The 18,357-nt window shown below is 31.5% G+C and overlaps 3 protein-coding genes, 2 long non-coding RNA genes and 1 other non-coding gene across 6 annotated transcripts in view; 1 reads left to right on the top strand and 5 right to left on the bottom strand.

Annotated features, from left to right (window-relative positions):
• Positions 1 to 3,132: 3,132 nt before the first annotated feature.
• Positions 3,133 to 6,828, bottom strand: LOC101253466 (uncharacterized). Its single transcript, XM_004252917.5, has 4 exons — positions 6,564 to 6,828; positions 6,349 to 6,478; positions 5,393 to 5,440; positions 3,133 to 3,543 (listed from the first exon to the last, which is right to left on the bottom strand). Exons 1-4 carry the CDS (start codon positions 6,742 to 6,744, stop codon positions 3,477 to 3,479), a joined length of 426 nt encoding a protein of 141 aa, XP_004252965.3. The 5' UTR covers positions 6,745 to 6,828; the 3' UTR covers positions 3,133 to 3,476.
• Positions 6,829 to 7,355: 527 nt separating this feature from the next.
• LOC138340536 (uncharacterized) lies at positions 7,356 to 12,207 on the top strand. The gene is made up of 2 exons (XR_011213089.1): positions 7,356 to 7,493; positions 11,795 to 12,207. It is a non-coding gene; the product is annotated as an uncharacterized lncRNA (long non-coding RNA).
• Positions 8,790 to 10,149, bottom strand: LOC101254286 (uncharacterized). The gene is made up of 3 exons (XR_011213091.1): positions 9,873 to 10,149; positions 9,442 to 9,579; positions 8,790 to 9,118 (listed from the first exon to the last, which is right to left on the bottom strand). It is a non-coding gene; the product is annotated as an uncharacterized lncRNA (long non-coding RNA).
• Z-ISO (15-cis-zeta-carotene isomerase) lies at positions 11,403 to 16,121 on the bottom strand. The gene is made up of 4 exons (NM_001347622.1): positions 15,267 to 16,121; positions 13,449 to 13,595; positions 13,107 to 13,316; positions 11,403 to 12,011 (listed from the first exon to the last, which is right to left on the bottom strand). The coding sequence occupies exons 1-4, from the start codon at positions 15,681 to 15,683 to the stop codon at positions 11,676 to 11,678; spliced, it is 1,110 nt and encodes a 369-aa protein (NP_001334551.1). The 5' UTR covers positions 15,684 to 16,121; the 3' UTR covers positions 11,403 to 11,675.
• Positions 16,122 to 16,920: 799 nt separating this feature from the next.
• Positions 16,921 to 17,320, bottom strand: LOC101254580 (uncharacterized). The gene is made up of 2 exons (XR_011213090.1): positions 17,181 to 17,320; positions 16,921 to 17,046 (listed from the first exon to the last, which is right to left on the bottom strand). It is a non-coding gene; the product is annotated as an uncharacterized protein (transcript).
• Positions 17,321 to 17,971: 651 nt separating this feature from the next.
• Positions 17,972 to 18,357, bottom strand: part of LOC138337026 (DEAD-box ATP-dependent RNA helicase 42) — a 4,308-nt gene continuing 3,922 nt past the window's right edge. The window contains exon 1 of the mRNA XM_069292278.1: positions 17,972 to 18,357. This exon is cut by the window's right edge and continues 3,922 nt beyond it. Within this exon, the coding sequence (XP_069148379.1) occupies positions 18,118 to 18,357 (240 nt within the window). The 3' untranslated portion in view covers positions 17,972 to 18,117.

Genomic DNA, 18,357 nt, shown 5'->3' with positions numbered 1-18,357 from the left:
TGAAAAGACCAACTTTCTGCATGGTCTCATCTTTTCATGAATTTTTTTTTCTTCTTATGGTTAAGTTATTATTTTGGCTTTATTATTATAGTTTCCGTTAATAACTTGCTGATGTTAATTAATTTGTTAGATTCTTATGTCCTTTATTCAAAATACAGAATATTTTATATCGTTGAGATAGTTTTTAGGATAATATCCAACATAATTCAAATATTAATTTTCTATGTTTAGGTATTAATATTTATCTTCCCAACAAAACATATGTAGTAATATTATATATATATATGATTGAATTATCGATGATTTTTTAAAATTGAAACAGTTTTTCACTTAGATATCTTAATTAAATTTTTTTTCAACCACCTCGTGTAATGTCCCAGTATGACACATTTTAGTGATATGATATAGTGATGGTACATAATGTACTCAATATCTGTGCGGGAAAGATTCATTTAATCATTTTTATTTTATTTTATTTTTGCCTTTTTAAGTCACCATATCACCGAACATGAATTCCTTTCATGAAAAAATAAATTTGATGATGCTAGAGAGAAATTTTTTTCCTCCATGTCATTAAGTCATTGGCTACTTTCTTTTTTTTATTAAAATATTATTTTTAGAATTATTTTTAATTTACATACAACGTGTTTTTATTTAATTTATCACTTTAACACGTCATCAATAAATGTATTACATATATCTTATATATTTAACTAATTATTAAAAAATATTAAAATAATACAATACAATATGATATAGAATATTAAAATAAATCAAACTTAATTAAAATATCTAAGTAAAAATTGATACTAATTTTACGAAATAAATTAGACCTATATATTTATGCAACATATATACACACAAAAGAACCTTCTAGTTAGTAGGTAAGTTATCGCAGAGTCCTCTTGTTGGCAATTGGATATTAGAAATACAACTTGTTACCAATAAATGATGATCACAGTCATATAATAAAAGTAGGTCATATTATTAAATTGTGAAGTTAATATATACAATTGATCATATTGGAATTTATTATTTTTTTAAATTGTAAAGTAATATATACAATTGATCATATTGGAATTTATATTTACGTAAGAAAAACTTTTATTAGTGATAATGATAGCCGATGCAAAAATATTTTAAATATATTTTAATAGGATAATTTTTTTATAGAAAAAAGGACAGATATATTTCTGAGCTATCGTAAATAGTATGTAGATACCTTTCGTGATGTTTTTGGGACATTGATATTCGTGCCATTAAAAAGTTAGAGTACATATCCCCTTCACTCTAACGAAAGACTAAGTAGGGACAAATAACACAATCTTATCTCGTAATTTGGTATTTAGTAAATGTCGGGACGGTGGATATGATTATAGCATGTGTATGTCCGTTAGTATAAAGTGTATATATGCACTAATTTTTAGACGGCAGAAGCAACAATATCTCAAAATATAACAAATGATATATGCATACTATTTACGATAGTTCGAAATATATCCATCTTTTTCCCATTTTTATTACCAATTTCCATGTTGAATTCAGACCTTTCTAATTTCTTTTCTTTTTTTTTCTTTGTCAACATTTTCTATGGAACAAATACGAATACTTTTCTAGTTTGGTTCTTTTCATTAGATTTTTTTTGTTATCTTTTTTTTATTCCTTTATGATATTTATCAAAGAAAGTTATAAAAAAAGTTTTATATTTCTCCTATTCTATCGGAAACCGTTTTTGAAAGTTTTTTTTTAAAGAAAATCAATTAGACAAAAAGTGGTGTCTTTTGCTAATTGATTATATGAGATAATTCACGTAAAAATTTGCATTTACTTTGTGATTCATTCTAATGAAAGACTAAATAGGAACAAAAAAAATTTAATTTTATTTATTAATTTGATATTTAATAAATATCACATATGTTTATAAGATTATGACAAGTGTATATTTGTTAGTATAAAGAGTATATATACTCTAGTTTTTAAACGACAAAGACATCAATATTCAAAAATATAACAAAAAATATTTACATATTATTTACGATAATTCAGCTACTTTTCCATTCAAAATATATAAATTAGTTTCTAAAGAAATCTAAATGACACATTGACACCTTAGGCAAATTATTATAATTATATCATCATGCACATGATAAAAGGTGACATAATTTTCCACTTTTATTCCTTCTTGAATATTGCTTATGTTTGCAAATTCACGTGATTTCTTTTTAGTGTACAAAATTTATTTCTTTCTGAGATGAACTAAGGTCTTGTTTAGTTTTATTAATTATTTTTATAAGCATAGAAGAAAATAACTATTGAATCACTTATCATATTATTAATTAAATTAGTTCAGTTATAACTTATCTCGAGATAATTTATTTTTCAATCAAACAAGTCACTACTATACTAATCCATTGATGATATTGTTTTTTGAATCATAAATAGGAAAAAGGACCAAATTAATCACATAATTTTGCTAAGTTTTTTACAATTAAGAGCACTTGTCTCGAGTTCTTAATGGAGGGCAAACTATCATATACTTTTGAATGATTCAAGGATAGAATTTAATCGCTTTTCTTATTTAGTTAAAATAATATTTTTGAAATCTGCTTTGTTAGTTGTTGGACCTTTTTCCTAGTAGCAAAATCCGTAATAACAAAGATATTATTTAGTAAAAAATGTAATGAATTGAGTAAAACTAATTTATTTTAAATAATTCAGAGATATATTTGATCCTCTGCGATCGTGATACGTATAGTTTGTTAAGCTTTTTTTTTATTTATTTAAAATGGAGGGGAAATGTACTCATCTAAATCCACCACATGTGTTCATTCTCTAATCATCAAACTTATATTTGTGCATATGTAAACTAGCCAAAGAAATTCAATTAAAAAACTTTTTTTTGGTCCATTTTTACTCGTTTTTAACTTTATTTTTGGAGCTCTAGTTTGAACATAAGACCATATAATAAAAAATGTTTTTGGTTTGTTTTCTTTTTCAACTTAAAAGTAAGCAGACAATAAAAATATTAATACTGTTTATGTACTAGAAAGTTTCAACAAGTAGGACCTCATGTTCTTTACTTTTCCTTCTTCCTTCACTCTTGTAGTAAAAATTTATCCACACTCAATAAAATTACGAAAAGTAAAAAATAATATGTTCATGACCAAGAGTTTAAACAAATACAACAATAGTTACGCCTCAATCTCAAACGAGATAAGGTTGGCTATATGAACTCTCATCGACAAATGTCGTGTGCTTATTGTTTTTCTTCAATAAGGTACTTAGTGTAGTCCAAGCGTATAAAGAAGACACCCTAAATGAGGTGAAACTAGTAAATAAGTTGTGAACATTATACAAAAAAAATATGAAATCAATGTCAAGCACATAAATAGTGATACAAGTGTGACTTCAAGTATTTCCCTTCACTCAAATAATCCACAAAAAAATACACGACGAGAGCTTCGGAGAGCGTTTTTTTACTCTCCTTCACTCAAGACTGGAACGATGAGTGGTTTCAGCTGCGCAAGGTACACGATTGCCCACCTATTCAAGAAAAAAAAAACACGAAACGATGAGTTTTCTTCTCATCGTTGAATGCTAAATCTCAATTTAACAACGAAAATAGCAAATAGAGAATTATAACTCCAGTACATGTAACTTGCAATAACAACTTCTACTACGATCAAACTTCTCTATAATAACATCGTTTGTCCTAATACATAACATGAAAGATTGGTTCCCCAGAAAATATGACTGTTATAGTGAAATGTTGATATAATTGAAACGTTAAACTCTAATGGTACTGTTGGTATGTACTAAAAGGTAGTCTTTCTTTCTTAAACACTGTGTACAGTCCAACACTCCATATAAAACGAACTGGAAGGAGTATTGAAAAAGAACAGAACCCGACCCCCTGTATTCTTTGGTAAGTCAAAAATAAAAACATTTCTTATCGTGAAAAAGGAAAAAAAGCATATATAGCAACAATAAAATTTCATCATTGGATCAGAAGCTTATCAAGGACAAGCAAAATTAGCACTCTCCGCTTAGCATTACTTCGCGTACATAAAGCAGGAGGACAAGGAGAAGGAGAGAGAGAGAGAGAGAGAGAGAGTATATGTATGTTTGTGTGAGCGTGAAGGAATGGTAGTTCCCACTTCCCATCCCGGGAAGTCTTGAGACGAGCATCAAGATGAATGGATGAAAATTAAACATGTTTCATCTTCCAATACAGAGAAGCAAAGTAGTTGACAGCCCCATGATTCTTGAAAAGAAAATTACAAAAATAATGAACCCACGAGAGAAAACATTGAAAATCGTTGCAAGTGCATTCATCTAATGACAATTAAGAGAGGTAATTAATGACATTGTACGAAGGAGGGAGATCTCTGTGTTTAATTTTTAGGATATGGTAACATGTTGACTCAAACCCAAACTGTAAGATTGGAGGTGGATGGTGCTTTCTAGTTGAGCTACCCTTTCTTGTCAATCAAAGAAGCATCAAAGTTTATATCTATGTTGCGCAGACTCTTCAAAACATCACTGGGGGCGTGACGGTCTGGCAGATCCTCCAAAAGCAATGCATTTTTGGAGGATCACAGGTGTGAGAACATTTTTGAAGAGTTCGAGCAGCATAGGTTTATATATATATTCCAGCACAACTCTAACACTCCAAAATGCAAAACTTCGGAAGTATGGAATACATATAGAAAATCTACATCACATCGATCCAAAAAGAAGCATTTCTATTTTTCATCTATAAGACAAAATTAGATAATTATAAAGATTTGTGAGGCTAGGATAGTATTCACAAAGCATAGTTGTTGACATAACAAATGATTTTTTTGGCAGAAAAAGTCAACTAGACACTTCCAAATATAGATTATATATCAACAGACCTGATCGAAAAAATTTAAGCCTCTGAGAGTAGGTTCAGATATAAAGCACGCAATTATGCATATATTTCATACTTTATGAGGAAGTCAAGCAGATGTAATAGCACAAGCACTATGTTCAACTAGTCAAGCAAAGCGTAAAATTCCTCAGCAAAAAGATAATCTTATAGGTATTGCACACAGATAATCTTATAGGTATTGTACACTTTGAATTAGTAATTTCTCTATTATATAATCCCTTTGAACATCAAATGATAAATTACAGGAAACATGACAAAGCAAATTCAGGGAAACATCTTACTACTACCAGGCTTCAAGTCAAACACATGAACTCATGATGTCATTTTTTGAGGAAATAGTATCATGTTATGTCTTATTTTACTTTACTTCGTACATGTTTGTGCATGTGTAGATTTGTAAGGGACACTCGTGTCTGTTTCTATGTGTGTGTGTGTGTGTGAGAGAGAGAGAGAGAGAGAAGAAGAAGGCAAACTCACATCATCCAACAGCATACTGTAGCCGTGATGATCAATGTCAAGTGTAACCTGCATCACAAAATTCAATTAGCTATTAGAAACAGAGACGAAAACTATTTCAGCGGAAAGACACTAGCTTAGAATTTAATGCATCATGGCTTTTATCCTGGAGATCTCAGTAGAGTAATTAAGACAAAATTAGCAAAACTAAACAGCGGACCGACAAAAATTGCAATTTGCATTTCAAGTACAATTGCATTTGTCTCTTTCGTCATCTAAACTGCCTGAATCATGAAACACTGTCCGAGTCAATTTAATTTTATAGCAAGATCTCCATGATACATAGTAATGGTAAAATTAGATAATCACTATCCATCGGATATAATAGTCATAACCTGGATATGAATCAAACACTAGAAAACAAAGAAGCCTGGATTAAAGATAGAACAGAAATAGTTGATAGCACTAACGAAGCATAACACAAAACACAATACTGACAACCCTTACCACCCACCCCAAAAGGATTACACATTTTCTCTATAGATGCATAACGAGGGAGGAGCTATCGTTCTGCCTACAGGTTCGGCACAACGCAGTAATTCAGCTCAATTATGTTTTGATATGTATAACTAACTTATTCAGAACCTGTTAAGCTTATCTTTTCTAGAATTCAAAATCCATACACTTAAAAGACCGTAGCTCCAGCCCTCGGAGCTCAAAAGCAAAGTTCTATTGCCAAAAAAATGTTCTTTTTCTTATACAACAAACTAAACAACTCCTAAAACAACTAGCAATGAAATCAAAACCACACAACCACACGGACTCTATATCAACAATCCAGAATTATAATACCATAAATCAAACTCAGCTTTCTATGCAAAAATTTCATCTTTTTTCTGTAAACAACCAATATAACAAACCCTAAGCAAGTTATAATAAGCGAATTTGAAGCAAACATTAAACAAATTTGACCATACAGATTAGTAGAAGGCCCTCTATTGCAGCAAATTCTGGCACATAGAGACGCAATAACACCCACTACCACAAAAATTAGCGTTGTCACCAAAAACCCCATTTTCGTCCCTGATCTCACAGTGCAAATGCAATCTGGAAAAAAAAAAATCAAGTCAAAAATGGTAGAAAATTACATTAAATTTCACAAAAATTAGATTTTTTTAGCTGAAATTAATACCTTTAGATATCGATATTTGAGATTGAATTGTATCAAAATCTGAAGAAAAAAAATCAATAATTTGTGTTGAATTTCTGTTAATAACAGTTCTTGATCCAACGATAGATCGATTTGGGACATTGGGCCAGTTCGGGTTTGTGTTTGGCCCAGTTGTATGAACACTTGGGCTTCCTTGGCCCATTTTAGTCCAAAAGGCCCACTCTAGAGATGAAGATATTCATAAAAACCCGATTTTTAGGATTATCATTCAAATCATATTCGTAGCGAGTAAAATTTACAAGTGTACACATTTTATAAAGTTTCATATGGTTGAAATTTCGGCATATATTACTGAAAATCAAAAGCTTAATTGTTTTTGTTAGAACTTAATACAATTATCATGAGTTACGACTGAAGTTTATTTTTATTTATACTATAGCTATTTTTGTTTGACATTCATGCATAAATGATTGAAGTTATTATTCATATGGACACATTTCAACAAAAGATACTTTATATGCACGTGAATATAATGTATTTTCATTATTTTTATGCGTGCAGCATTTCGTATATTCCTCTTAATCAAATCTGTAAAACTGAAGTATTTTCCTTTCTAAAGAGTGAGAGATCAGTCTAAGAACAATAGAAGGAGGATAAATCGATTTGAGATTTTATATAAATGTGAATATTTACATTTATTTATACGAGCATAATGTAAAATATTGCTATGTTTCGTAATTAAGCAAAATCTCGTTATTTTTCAGAAATAAAAATGTAAAAGATGAAACTTTTAGTTCAAATAAAGCCCAAACATTTCAAGTTGGATTAAGCCCAATTATTCAATCTTTCTCTATAAATAACGGAAAGTGCAAAACCCTAATTTGTCAGATCGTCTTCAAGCAGCGTTTTGGCCGATGCATTATGGAAATCTCAAAAATTGTGTTTTTTGAGGTAAATTTTTCATGAAAATATGTATTGGAAATTGCTGTTTATACTATGGTTTATAAGAAGATCTAATACCAAAACCCCCCAAAAGGGGTTAGGCATCTCAGAAAGCCATTGTTTTGTTTCTCAATCAACTTTTGGCTCGCTATGGTGCCTACAATCGTATATATACAAAAATATTTCTATCTTCTTTTAATATAGGTGAAGAATTTGATTGAACTCCATTTATATGCATTAATTATCTTAAAGATTTTGAAATTTAAGTTTTTTTTTTCTTTTGAAGTTTGGATTTTTATGGAGTTACTTTTATTAGTTGTTGCTATACAATTGTTATACGAAGTCACTTTTATTAATGAATATTGTGTTCAATACAGAGTTTTTTTTAATTAATGGAGCTATATGGAGTTATTTTTATTAATGAGGAGTCATTTAATAAAACCATAGAGTTATTTGTATTGAGGAAATCATCATATGAGTCACTTTTGTTAATGAATTTTGTGTTCAATACGGAGTCATTTTTATTAACGAAGCTATATGAAGTCATTTTTATTAACGAAGCTATGTGGAGTCATTTTTATTAACGAGAGAGGAGTCCATATAGAGTTATTTGTATTGAGGAAATCATCATGAGTCACTTTTGTTAATGAATTTTGTGTTTATTACGGAGTCATTTTTATTAACGAAGCTATATGGAGTCATTTTTATTAATGAGAGAGAACGAAACCATATAGAGTTATTTGTATTGAGGAAATCATCATATGAGTCACTTTTTTTAATAAAATTTGTGTTCAATACGGAGTCATTTTTATTAACAAAGCTATATAGAGTCATTTTTATTAATGAGGAGTCACTTAACGAAATCATAGAGTTATTTGTATTAAGATAAAACGATGAGTCACTTAACGAAACCATATAGAGTTATTTGTAACAAGGATATCATCCTATGAGTCACTTTTATTAACGAAGTTATTCAGGGTTAGAGTCATTTTTATTAACGAGGAATCATTTGACGAAGCCATATAGAGTTATTTGTATTAAGAAAATCATTTGAGTCATTTTTATTAACGAGGAGTCATTTAACGAAACCATATAGAGTTATTTGTATTAAGGAAATCATCATATGAGTCATTTTTATTAGCGAAGTTACTCGGTATAGAGTCATTTTTAAAAAAACAACTCTATATAGTCATTTTTTGTTAGCCTTCATGGGTCATTTTCGATAGTGAATGAGATTTTTTTTTAATGTAAATTCGAATTTAATCTAAATTCAAATATCACTTAATTTTGCATAGTCAACAAAAGTAGAAAAAGCTATAAAAATTGATTATAGAATTTAATAGAACAAGAAACAAGAGAAAAATTACAAATAATATTTTTATTTTTTATCAAAAAAAATCAAGCACAATTATTAACATGTATAGATTCACCAGCTTGAGCAGCCATAGCAAGTTCAAATTGTTTAATAGAAATTGATGGAAAAGAAATAATTTCAGGAGGATTTAAATTTTCCCATCCTTTGATTGGATTTATTGTTGTTGATCCATCCCATCCTATATGGGTTAAATGTTTCACATCTGTTGGATATCCTATTTCTATCTCCGCTTCCTCGACCTCTACCTCTTCTTTACGCGCTACAAAAAAAAATAAAATTAGGTTGTGAGTTAGAATTTTTAATTAGTTAATAGATAAATAACTTATAATAGATCTAATGTATGTTTATTGAACATCTCAATGTGACACTATGAAGGTTATATACAATTGGATGTTGAATCCATTCTATTGATGTAAAATGCACTACTATCTCTAGTGTTCAATAGGCACATGTCGATCGTATATCAAGTGACTTATCAGCAAAAACTTCAGTTAAAATGTCGAAATAAAAATTCACAACTTTAATGAACCGTTTGTATATTTGACATATAGAATAAGATAGCTAATATGTATAATTGCTTACCAAATAATTGTGAGAAACCTTTGAAATGCCTTTTTAATCTTTGGACATTATGTGAAAATCTAGGTCTTGTGATGGCCCAAAATCCCCAAAAGCTCTTTATTTTTACATTTGATGAGCTCTCTTCTCCTTCTTGTCTTTCTTCAATAAGCCATATACACAAAAATTAAAGAAGCAATATTACAAAAAGAGAAAAAATCACAAACATATACAAAAAGGTACTTGACTAAGAACCACACACTAACACTTAAAAGGTCGTTATTGTTCTTTTATTCAGAACTCGTAAGATTAAATTCTAAGTCTAGCCTATGACTGTGAGGCACATTCGAAATAACATTTTTTATGTATATAAGTTTGAACAGAAGATACTAAGTTTTGACGAGATAGGAGTAAGGGGGGGGGGGGGGGGGTTATAAAAGGGGAGAAAGACATACTTGTTATTTGTGATGAATTCTTTGTTTCCACAAGTTGGTTTGTCACTCCAACACTTGACTCAGAATTACACCCTAAATAGAATGGCAACATGAAAAATTTCTCTACTGATTTTTCCTTCATATTTCTTCCAATTAGCATATGAAATATGAAATCAATAGTGAATTATAATAGCATATAAATCACAAAGATTTATATAAATAGAAAGAAGAGTTATAATAATAATAATGAGATGTGTTAAGCAATTGGCTTAAATAAGAAGTTAGTATGATTTTAGTTATAGAAAATGTAAGACATACCCAATATTAAAGTAGGTTGGTGGCAATGTGGCATTAAATTAGAAATATTAAAAATGATGGAGTGGGTTAGAAACTTAATAAAGTGGATATAATATAGTTGGTTAAACTGTGCAACTCAACCCAATGTTAGTCCAATTTTTATGAAATAAAAACAAAAGCACACTAACCAAATCCTCCACCCCCATGAAGTGTTTGTGTGTATGTGGAGGGGTGGGGGTTTACATAGTTTTATACACGGTTGTATTATTTTTCGATATTTATTTTGGACTTCGATCAATATACAGTTTCACTTTGTAGGGGTAAAGCGTTACTTATCAAAACCGATTTTATACCAAAAGCGTGAATATAATTTTTTTCTGATTAAGAATGATGAAATAGTTATCGTTATGTAATAATTTATTTATAGTGACATATAACTTGTATGTTCTTTTTAAGTGAGTGATGTATGTATGCCACGTTAAAAAGGTTCCTAGAAGTATATGTATGTGGATAATAATTAGGATTTTGAGTTCGAATCGTGGACATGAAGTTATCTTATTGGGAAATGTCTTATTATTTAATGTGAAATTTTTCGATACGAATTTAAATTTAATAAGACTTTAAGATTAGTATTAAATATCGAGTGAAAAATTTATTCAGATTGGTTTAAGTGTAGCATTCTTAAGTGAACCTACTCATTCCCTACTCTTCCAATCACATTGCATGAGGAAGAGTAAATCCAAAGGGAATTTAAATATAAAATATCATTCAAATTGGCCACATGTATTTCTTCATTATCACAAAAAGTAAAAAAAAGTCAAAAGAATTTGGTGTACTTTTATTTGATAATTCCTCAACACCAGAAGTGGAATAGTGTTTAATTTATAAAAAAAAAAAAAAAAAAATCTGTTTTTTTTTTTCATTTTTGGATTTGGTCCAAGCTGACTTGCTCCTTTTAGGTAGGCCTTGTCTGACCATAAAATTATTGATATTTGCATCATTTTTTAAATTACTTGATATTTGAAGTTCATTAGATGAATCAAATTTGAGAAACTTTTACGTATTTGGCGATTTCAAATGTCTCAATGTTAATGATAACTCGTTATTTTGATGAATCATTTATTCAGACATAATGCCGTTAGTTAATTATTTGGTACTTGAAGCCGCTAAATGAAATAAACAAAATTTACACCATGAGGTTCATCTAAAGAGATAAATCGCGTTTTATAAAAAATAATAATTCATTAACATAACTCAAACTCGAAAACTTTGGTACCATATATATATATATTGGAATAACAAGGACATATATGTCATGATATACACTATATAGAAATTGAAGGGAAATACAAGTTGGAACTTTACTTTCAAACACATTAAACTGAATTCTCTCTATTCCTCTTCTTTCTTTCTTTGTTATCCAACAGTAGTTAAATAGACATCAGTAACCTATATATATTGAGGAAAAATATACAACTCGTAATCGCGATATCTTGTATGGAAACGAGTTATGTAACATCAGTACTACTACCAGTGTAGCCGATAACTGGCAGCTTGCATAATGGGGTGGAGGAAGTAAGCACCTAATGTCAATGTTGTTATCGATAAATATGGCAATCTGATAAATTCCTTGTAATAATCTTCAGGCAACTTTTGACGACCATCAAGAATGGCTGCAAATGGAATGATACTCGTTCTGTTCTTCACGACTTCAAAAGCCTCACCATATCGTATGGCTAACCTCCGGTCCCCATTCCAGGCACCAAACAGATGATGTCCTATCAAACCTACTGAAGCTGCCACTGCAACTGAATTCCCAATCCACAGCGTGTGAGCTAAGCACCATATAACCTGCCCGACCAGCTAATATAGGGAATGGAGGCTTCAATTAGCTATCAAAGACGGAATAACTTATACTAAGAAATGAGACAGCAAATAGAAGCAAGAATACTGGACTGTCGTGTAACATATATGCACAAAGACACTTATTTTCTCGATTTTCAGGACTTGAGATGATTTCTCTTTACTAAAATCCTCAATTATGGAACAGCTTTATCAATTTGGTAGGTTTCTTCCCTTTTATGTATTATTAGCAGAACTGGGATTACAATAACCTTCACCTCATTTCATGTACAGACTCGTTCTGCATCAACCTCTGCCCGTCATTTCTTGAGATATCATTCTTTGTGACATGCCTTATTCAACTCCTTCAGAGAAAACCATTGACCGATAAATCCACTTCTTGGTTCTAAGAATCAAAAGTGATTTATAATTTTGAGTATCTGACTGAAATACACGAAAAACCTAAAAAAGAAGAATTCCTGAACCCTACAGAAATAATGATTAGAAATCATGACTCTAAACCTCCTCTGTCATAGTACTTGCGTCATATCCTGGAAAATAGAAGAACCGGGGGTCTAATCTTCAGCTTGCTGAAGACATAATCCTAGGTAGGAGGGTATATGGTCAGTTTAGGGTAGAAGGGTATGAGATACCCGAGTGTCGTCGTTCTTTTATGTGGGAAAGGAAGGGGGCTAGTCTCCTCTTCTCATCTTCTCCTTTAATAGTACTTATTCTTCAACTTTTTCTAACACCTGTTGCCTCATTTGCTCTGTATATCTCAGTATTTTGTTGTCATTATTTTTCTTCCTATCTTATCTGCTTTGATTACACTTCTTTTGACCTGAGAGTCTATCGGAGACAACCTCTCTACCCCACAAAGGTAGGAGTAAGGTCAGCGTACGTACATCCTACCCTCCCAAGTGTCATATCCTGGAATTAAAATGTAATACGAGGTACAAAGCGAAGTGATTTGAATCAAACGTTGAAATTTAATTTGGAAAGAGATTTGAAAGTAAAGGTACGCATTGGTGTTTCGGGACAAGGCACATTATAAAATCATTCAGACTGTATCTTCTACAACGGTAGGTTACATTTAAGTGATAATTGAGCATTTACCTGTGGATGCCTGGTAATCCTCATAATCCCAGTTTCCCAAAGATGCATCTTGGGCTTGTCAACAGCCGCTACCTCTAGTAAATTGAATGTCGACGGGTATAGGAAGAAGAAGGAAACAAAGTTAGAAATCCAAACTAGTTCGTGAATCCCAGCAACACTGTTTAATTGCCATAACTGCACTCCATCGTATCGGTGGTTAATGAAATACACCTGTAAATCATCATAAGAACCTTCCGTTATGTTAAATTTCCATCTATCAAGCATCGCACCGTAAAATCAGAAAAGTTACCCAAAAAAATAAACAAAATTCTTAGTTTCTGCATGGCAGACTAGAAAACTCACAATTGTGCTGACTGCCAATGGCAGAGATACCCCAGCAAACAATACACGAAAAGCACGCTCTCCAATGAGTTCCTCACCTTTGTCTCTAAGACTAGCAAGACCACTGTGGACTATAGCGAAAATCAAGGTAAGGGAAAGCATTACAATCTGCATAGAAACATTTGGATAAACTCTCAGAAAGCAGAAATTTTGGTACGCGAAATGAAAAATTTATATAGTGTATGCTGGTTACCAAGATGGCAAAAGTGGACGTGAAATAACTAAGTGTACAAAGAAAGAAACAACAGGAAAGAAATCAAGACAATTTTATGTTGGCCAATATGATTCATCGAGAATCTAATGCATCTCTTGCATATTCATCGAGAATCTAATGCATCTCTTGCCTATTATCAAGCCAAGAAGAGTGACAGAATGAACCAGAACAAATAAATACTTTCCGAGCATTATCAAGGCTATATAGTCTTCATTGCAAGGCGAAGACATAATGTTATTCTACAGTTGCCCAAACATAAGTAACCTTGTTGGTTAACAACTTCAAATCGACCCTCCTTCGTTGGTTCTTGTTTGACTATTAGTTGGTATCTCATAGAGTTCTTTGATAAAACTATGCTAACAAAAGCTTCCCCTTGTAAAAGTCTTGAACGTAAACCAATTCCATAATTTCGTTTGAATTAACCAAAGTAACTACACAAGACTAACACCAAGTGACAAACAAACAAAGAAGAAAATAACAACATTGAAATCAATAAAAATAATTAACAAAATTATTGTGAATGGGAGTTTGCAGATAAAAGATTTTATCTATCTTTTTCTCATCTCCGTAACGCTTAAAAGCTTGATCCTACAAGCTCAATCCCCAAGTGCTGATTGATTAAACTAGTCCCTGATTTTTAATATACAGAGGCCCGGGATGACTGATGTTGCCACCTTTAATTTATATGCTAATCTACAACAACAACATAGGGTCTGGATTCTGGAGAGGGTACGATGTATGCACACCTTACCCCAACCTTTGCAGGATAGGGAGGTTGTTCCCAATAGAACCTCGGCTCAATTATATGCTAAAGCCTAGATAGCAGAACTTAAAAGTCTTAAGCCATATTTCATTGTAAACAAATTCATAAGACAACAATCAGTGGGTGATGTCGCACAAGGGTGTGAGTTAGCGTTCACTTAGACTAGAATGAAGACCAGGGTTTAAATCCCGACAGCGGCCAAAAACAAAGAAGCGTTTAATAATCTCTTCCTATTTGCCTAACGCTTAGTGGATAGAGTTACCTAAAACCTATATCGGTAAGAGAAAATAAGTAAAACCGGTAAAATAGTAAAGGTGTGCTGGAACACTACAATAAGAAAATATGCATATGAAAAATAACTAAATCTTTGTCAGAAGTGCTACAAGGAGAGCAAATGTGCTAGGAAGAAGTGGGAACTCCGTCCCGTTCCAGAAAACTACAAAAATTTTATAATCACTATACAATAAAGTTAAGAAACATAAAATAGAATAATGGAACACCAAAGTGAGTAATAATTCTCTTCTATTATTAACATACACATAGAATGCATATGTTTTAACTCTATACAAGTTTAAGCATCAACGTGTGCACGCCCAAAGTTTGAGGCACAGATATGCCAAGTTAAAGGACATATTTATGCGTTATACCTTTCACAAAAGATATCATTTTTTTTACTGTTCTAACAATTTATACAACTATTATTACCAAGTAAAGAACATAATCAAAAGCAATACCTCAAAACTCAATTCAGCAAAAGTAAATAAAAACAGAACAGAAAAAGTAATTAAGCAAAAATACTCACTTCAGGGCTATCTGAAATACTAGAAACAGAATCAATGAATGATTTTCCAAATCCAGTAGAATTGTCAATCCAAACAACATTAAGAACATAAAGCACAACACCAAGAACCCCAGCAAAATAAACCCAAGATGAAATCTTTTGTTTGGATAACTCAAATTCAGCAGAATCTTCACCCACCACCAAGATTTCATCTTTTTCATCTGTTTGTGTTCTTCCCACTGAAATTGGCCAAAATTCCTTTCTGGGGTTTGAGGGAAATGGAAAAAAGGAAGTGGGTAATGGTAAAAATGGAGTCTTGGTGGTGGGTTTGTTGGTGGAGTGATATGCTATGGCTATGGTTTGTTTAGGACTTGGAATTTTATGGTGTTTTGATAATAAATGAGAAAAAGGGTGTGAGAGAAAAATTGAAGTTGCCATTTTTACAAGATTATGTGAGCTCTAAGTGTGTAGTTTTGGTAAATATATAAACCTGTCTTGGCCAAGTTCTTAGTTTTTTTCAACAAATAAATAAAAATTGGGGGTAGAGTAACTAGAAAAGAGGATTCCGAGGTGGAAAATCAAATTACACGACATAAAAAAAATTATTTTGAGAAATCTTATTTGTTGCAAGTATTTTTAAAAGGAAATTATTTTTTTCATCTTTTCAAAAAAATAATTTTTTATGTTATTATTCAAAAACATTTAATTTTTTTTTTTTACAAACTGTGACCAAAACAAGTTTATTAGGCAAGGGGAAAAAGGTATCTTAAAGGAGTTGTGCTCTTTGGTGGGCATTTTGGATAACTAGTGGAGGAAAGTGGGCAAATGATACACTACTTGTAGCTAATTTTATTGTTTTTTCTTGGTTTGGGTCGGCAAAATAATGTTTACCTAATCATATATATATATATACACTTTTAAAGTAATGATAAAAATTTACTTGTATCAAGTGTTTACGTCTAATAAAAATAAATACATATATGATATGTATGTATAAATTCAATGTACCTATTCTCATTATAATAAAACACCTAAGTTCAATCAAGTGTTTACGTCTAATAAAAATAAATACATATATGATATGTATGTATAAATTCAATGTACCTATTCTCATTATAATAAAACACCTAAGTTCAATCAAGTGTTTACGTCTAATAAAAATAAATACATATATGATATGTATGTATAAATTCAATGTACCTATTCTCATTATAATAAAACACCTAAGTTCAATAAGTAAAATTGATTTGTCGTAAATATCCATTTGTTTGGGTGATACTGTATGCCAGCAATTTTAGAATTATTCGTCACTAACATTTATCGTTATCAACCTATTTTCATTTCATTAATCACTAAACCGCGTGAATACTAACATTTATCGTTATCAACCTATTTTCATTTCATTAATCACTAAACCGCGTGAATACGATACAAGTGATTTGAAAGTCGAGTCAAATCAACTAAGTTGTGAATAGTAAGTACAATCCCATAAATGGATACAATATAAAACCTCATTGTACATTTTTTTTCAACTTACAAGCACAAAACATTGATCGAAAAGATACACTATTCACTTGATTCTATATTCTACCAAGCATTGAAAGCACAAGGCTTTTCCAGCAGAGGAGGACTGACCAAATTACAATGACTTTTACCTGGATTCACAGCAAGAGAATAATAACACACCTAACATCAAATTTATACACTAGGATGTACACCATTGAAAAGGAAGGTTGTTTTCACAGGGGCTTTTGTGAAGCATAACTTGGGAGGTTGTTCTTGTGACCATTCTCTTCCATTGCTTGGATATGAATATGAGAACAGCAGAACAAGTCAGAACGACACATACCGTTCAACCTCAAAGAAAAATAGTACATAAATAGTAGAATCTAAAACAAGGGAGTTGAGCATGTAAATTCAGTTTAACCAACTAACCAAATGACACTAGATGACTCTGAACAGTACATGCTTTTCTTTTTACAACTTCTTACCACGTTCTCGGCAACAGGCCTAACCTGTAAGGGGAAGATGTATATAGTCTTCAGGAGTGGGTACTCTTAACAAAAAAACAACGTATCGATGCATTGAGATAGCTTCCAGTCTCTTTATAGCAAGTAAACCAAAGCTTATAATCCATTGGACAAGACAGAGCCAAAGGCATTTCACATTTTCTTTCCTTTTTTTTTTTTTTTTTTTTTTTGTAGTGTTGCTGAGAATCTACAAGCAGAAGGTTTAACATTTTAAACTTGTAAAGTTTTTAACATTTTAGAAATATAAAAAGTCAAGTCAGTACCTGTTTTCATTTACTACCAAATCCACAAAGAAGATGGAAAGACAACACTGAATCTAGTCAATATACCTTTGCTCTAGTAGTCGTCTCACGATCCATTAGGTATATGGATCAATGCCATCATGAAAATCGTCATCAACCTTGTGCATATGATGATTCCTCATGCATAGAATTCAAGCAATTCTGCTACTCTATAACATGAGTAAATAGGAAATTCAAGTAATTGTGTTACAAAAGTTACCACAGGGTTTCTTTCCTAACAAGATATTAGTCGGGGTGACTGAATACCATGCTTCTTCCTGGGCAACTCTATGTAATCTCCCTGTGGCAGTTTCAATTCAAATAGCAGCTTTGATGATACTATCAGTAAAGGAATCAAGTAATACAGATAACAGGTATGAGATAATATAGGAGAGGAACTAACCATGGCCGATGATCACTGAGAATCATGTATCTAGTTAAACCTGTTTATATCATTACAAAGTAAGTCATCTCCAAATTGAGTAACAAAATTTAGGAAATAATTTGCTCGGAAAAGATAATAGATAAAAAGTAACATCATAATGACAACGGTGTTCATTCTTATACAACTGAGTATCTGCCTGGTTGAGCCGAACCAGGAAGTGATGATGCTTGCATGGTAATGTCCTCCAGTACACGTTTTAACTCTGCTTTTGCTCTCTTGACAGATTGCTCGGTGGGGCCTTCGATGAACAAGTACAGCTTCCTTTCCCCAAACCCTGGTACCTTGCCAGGTGGAACATACTGTCCTCGAGTGGTGATGGCAGCTCCTGTCCATTCAGAAATAGGACCCAACGTCTC

Source organism: Solanum lycopersicum, chromosome 12 (genome assembly GCF_036512215.1).
Source record: "Solanum lycopersicum chromosome 12, SLM_r2.1".
NCBI classification, from domain to species: domain Eukaryota; kingdom Viridiplantae; phylum Streptophyta; class Magnoliopsida; order Solanales; family Solanaceae; genus Solanum; species Solanum lycopersicum.
This window is presented reverse-complemented; position numbering and strand designations above follow the sequence as displayed.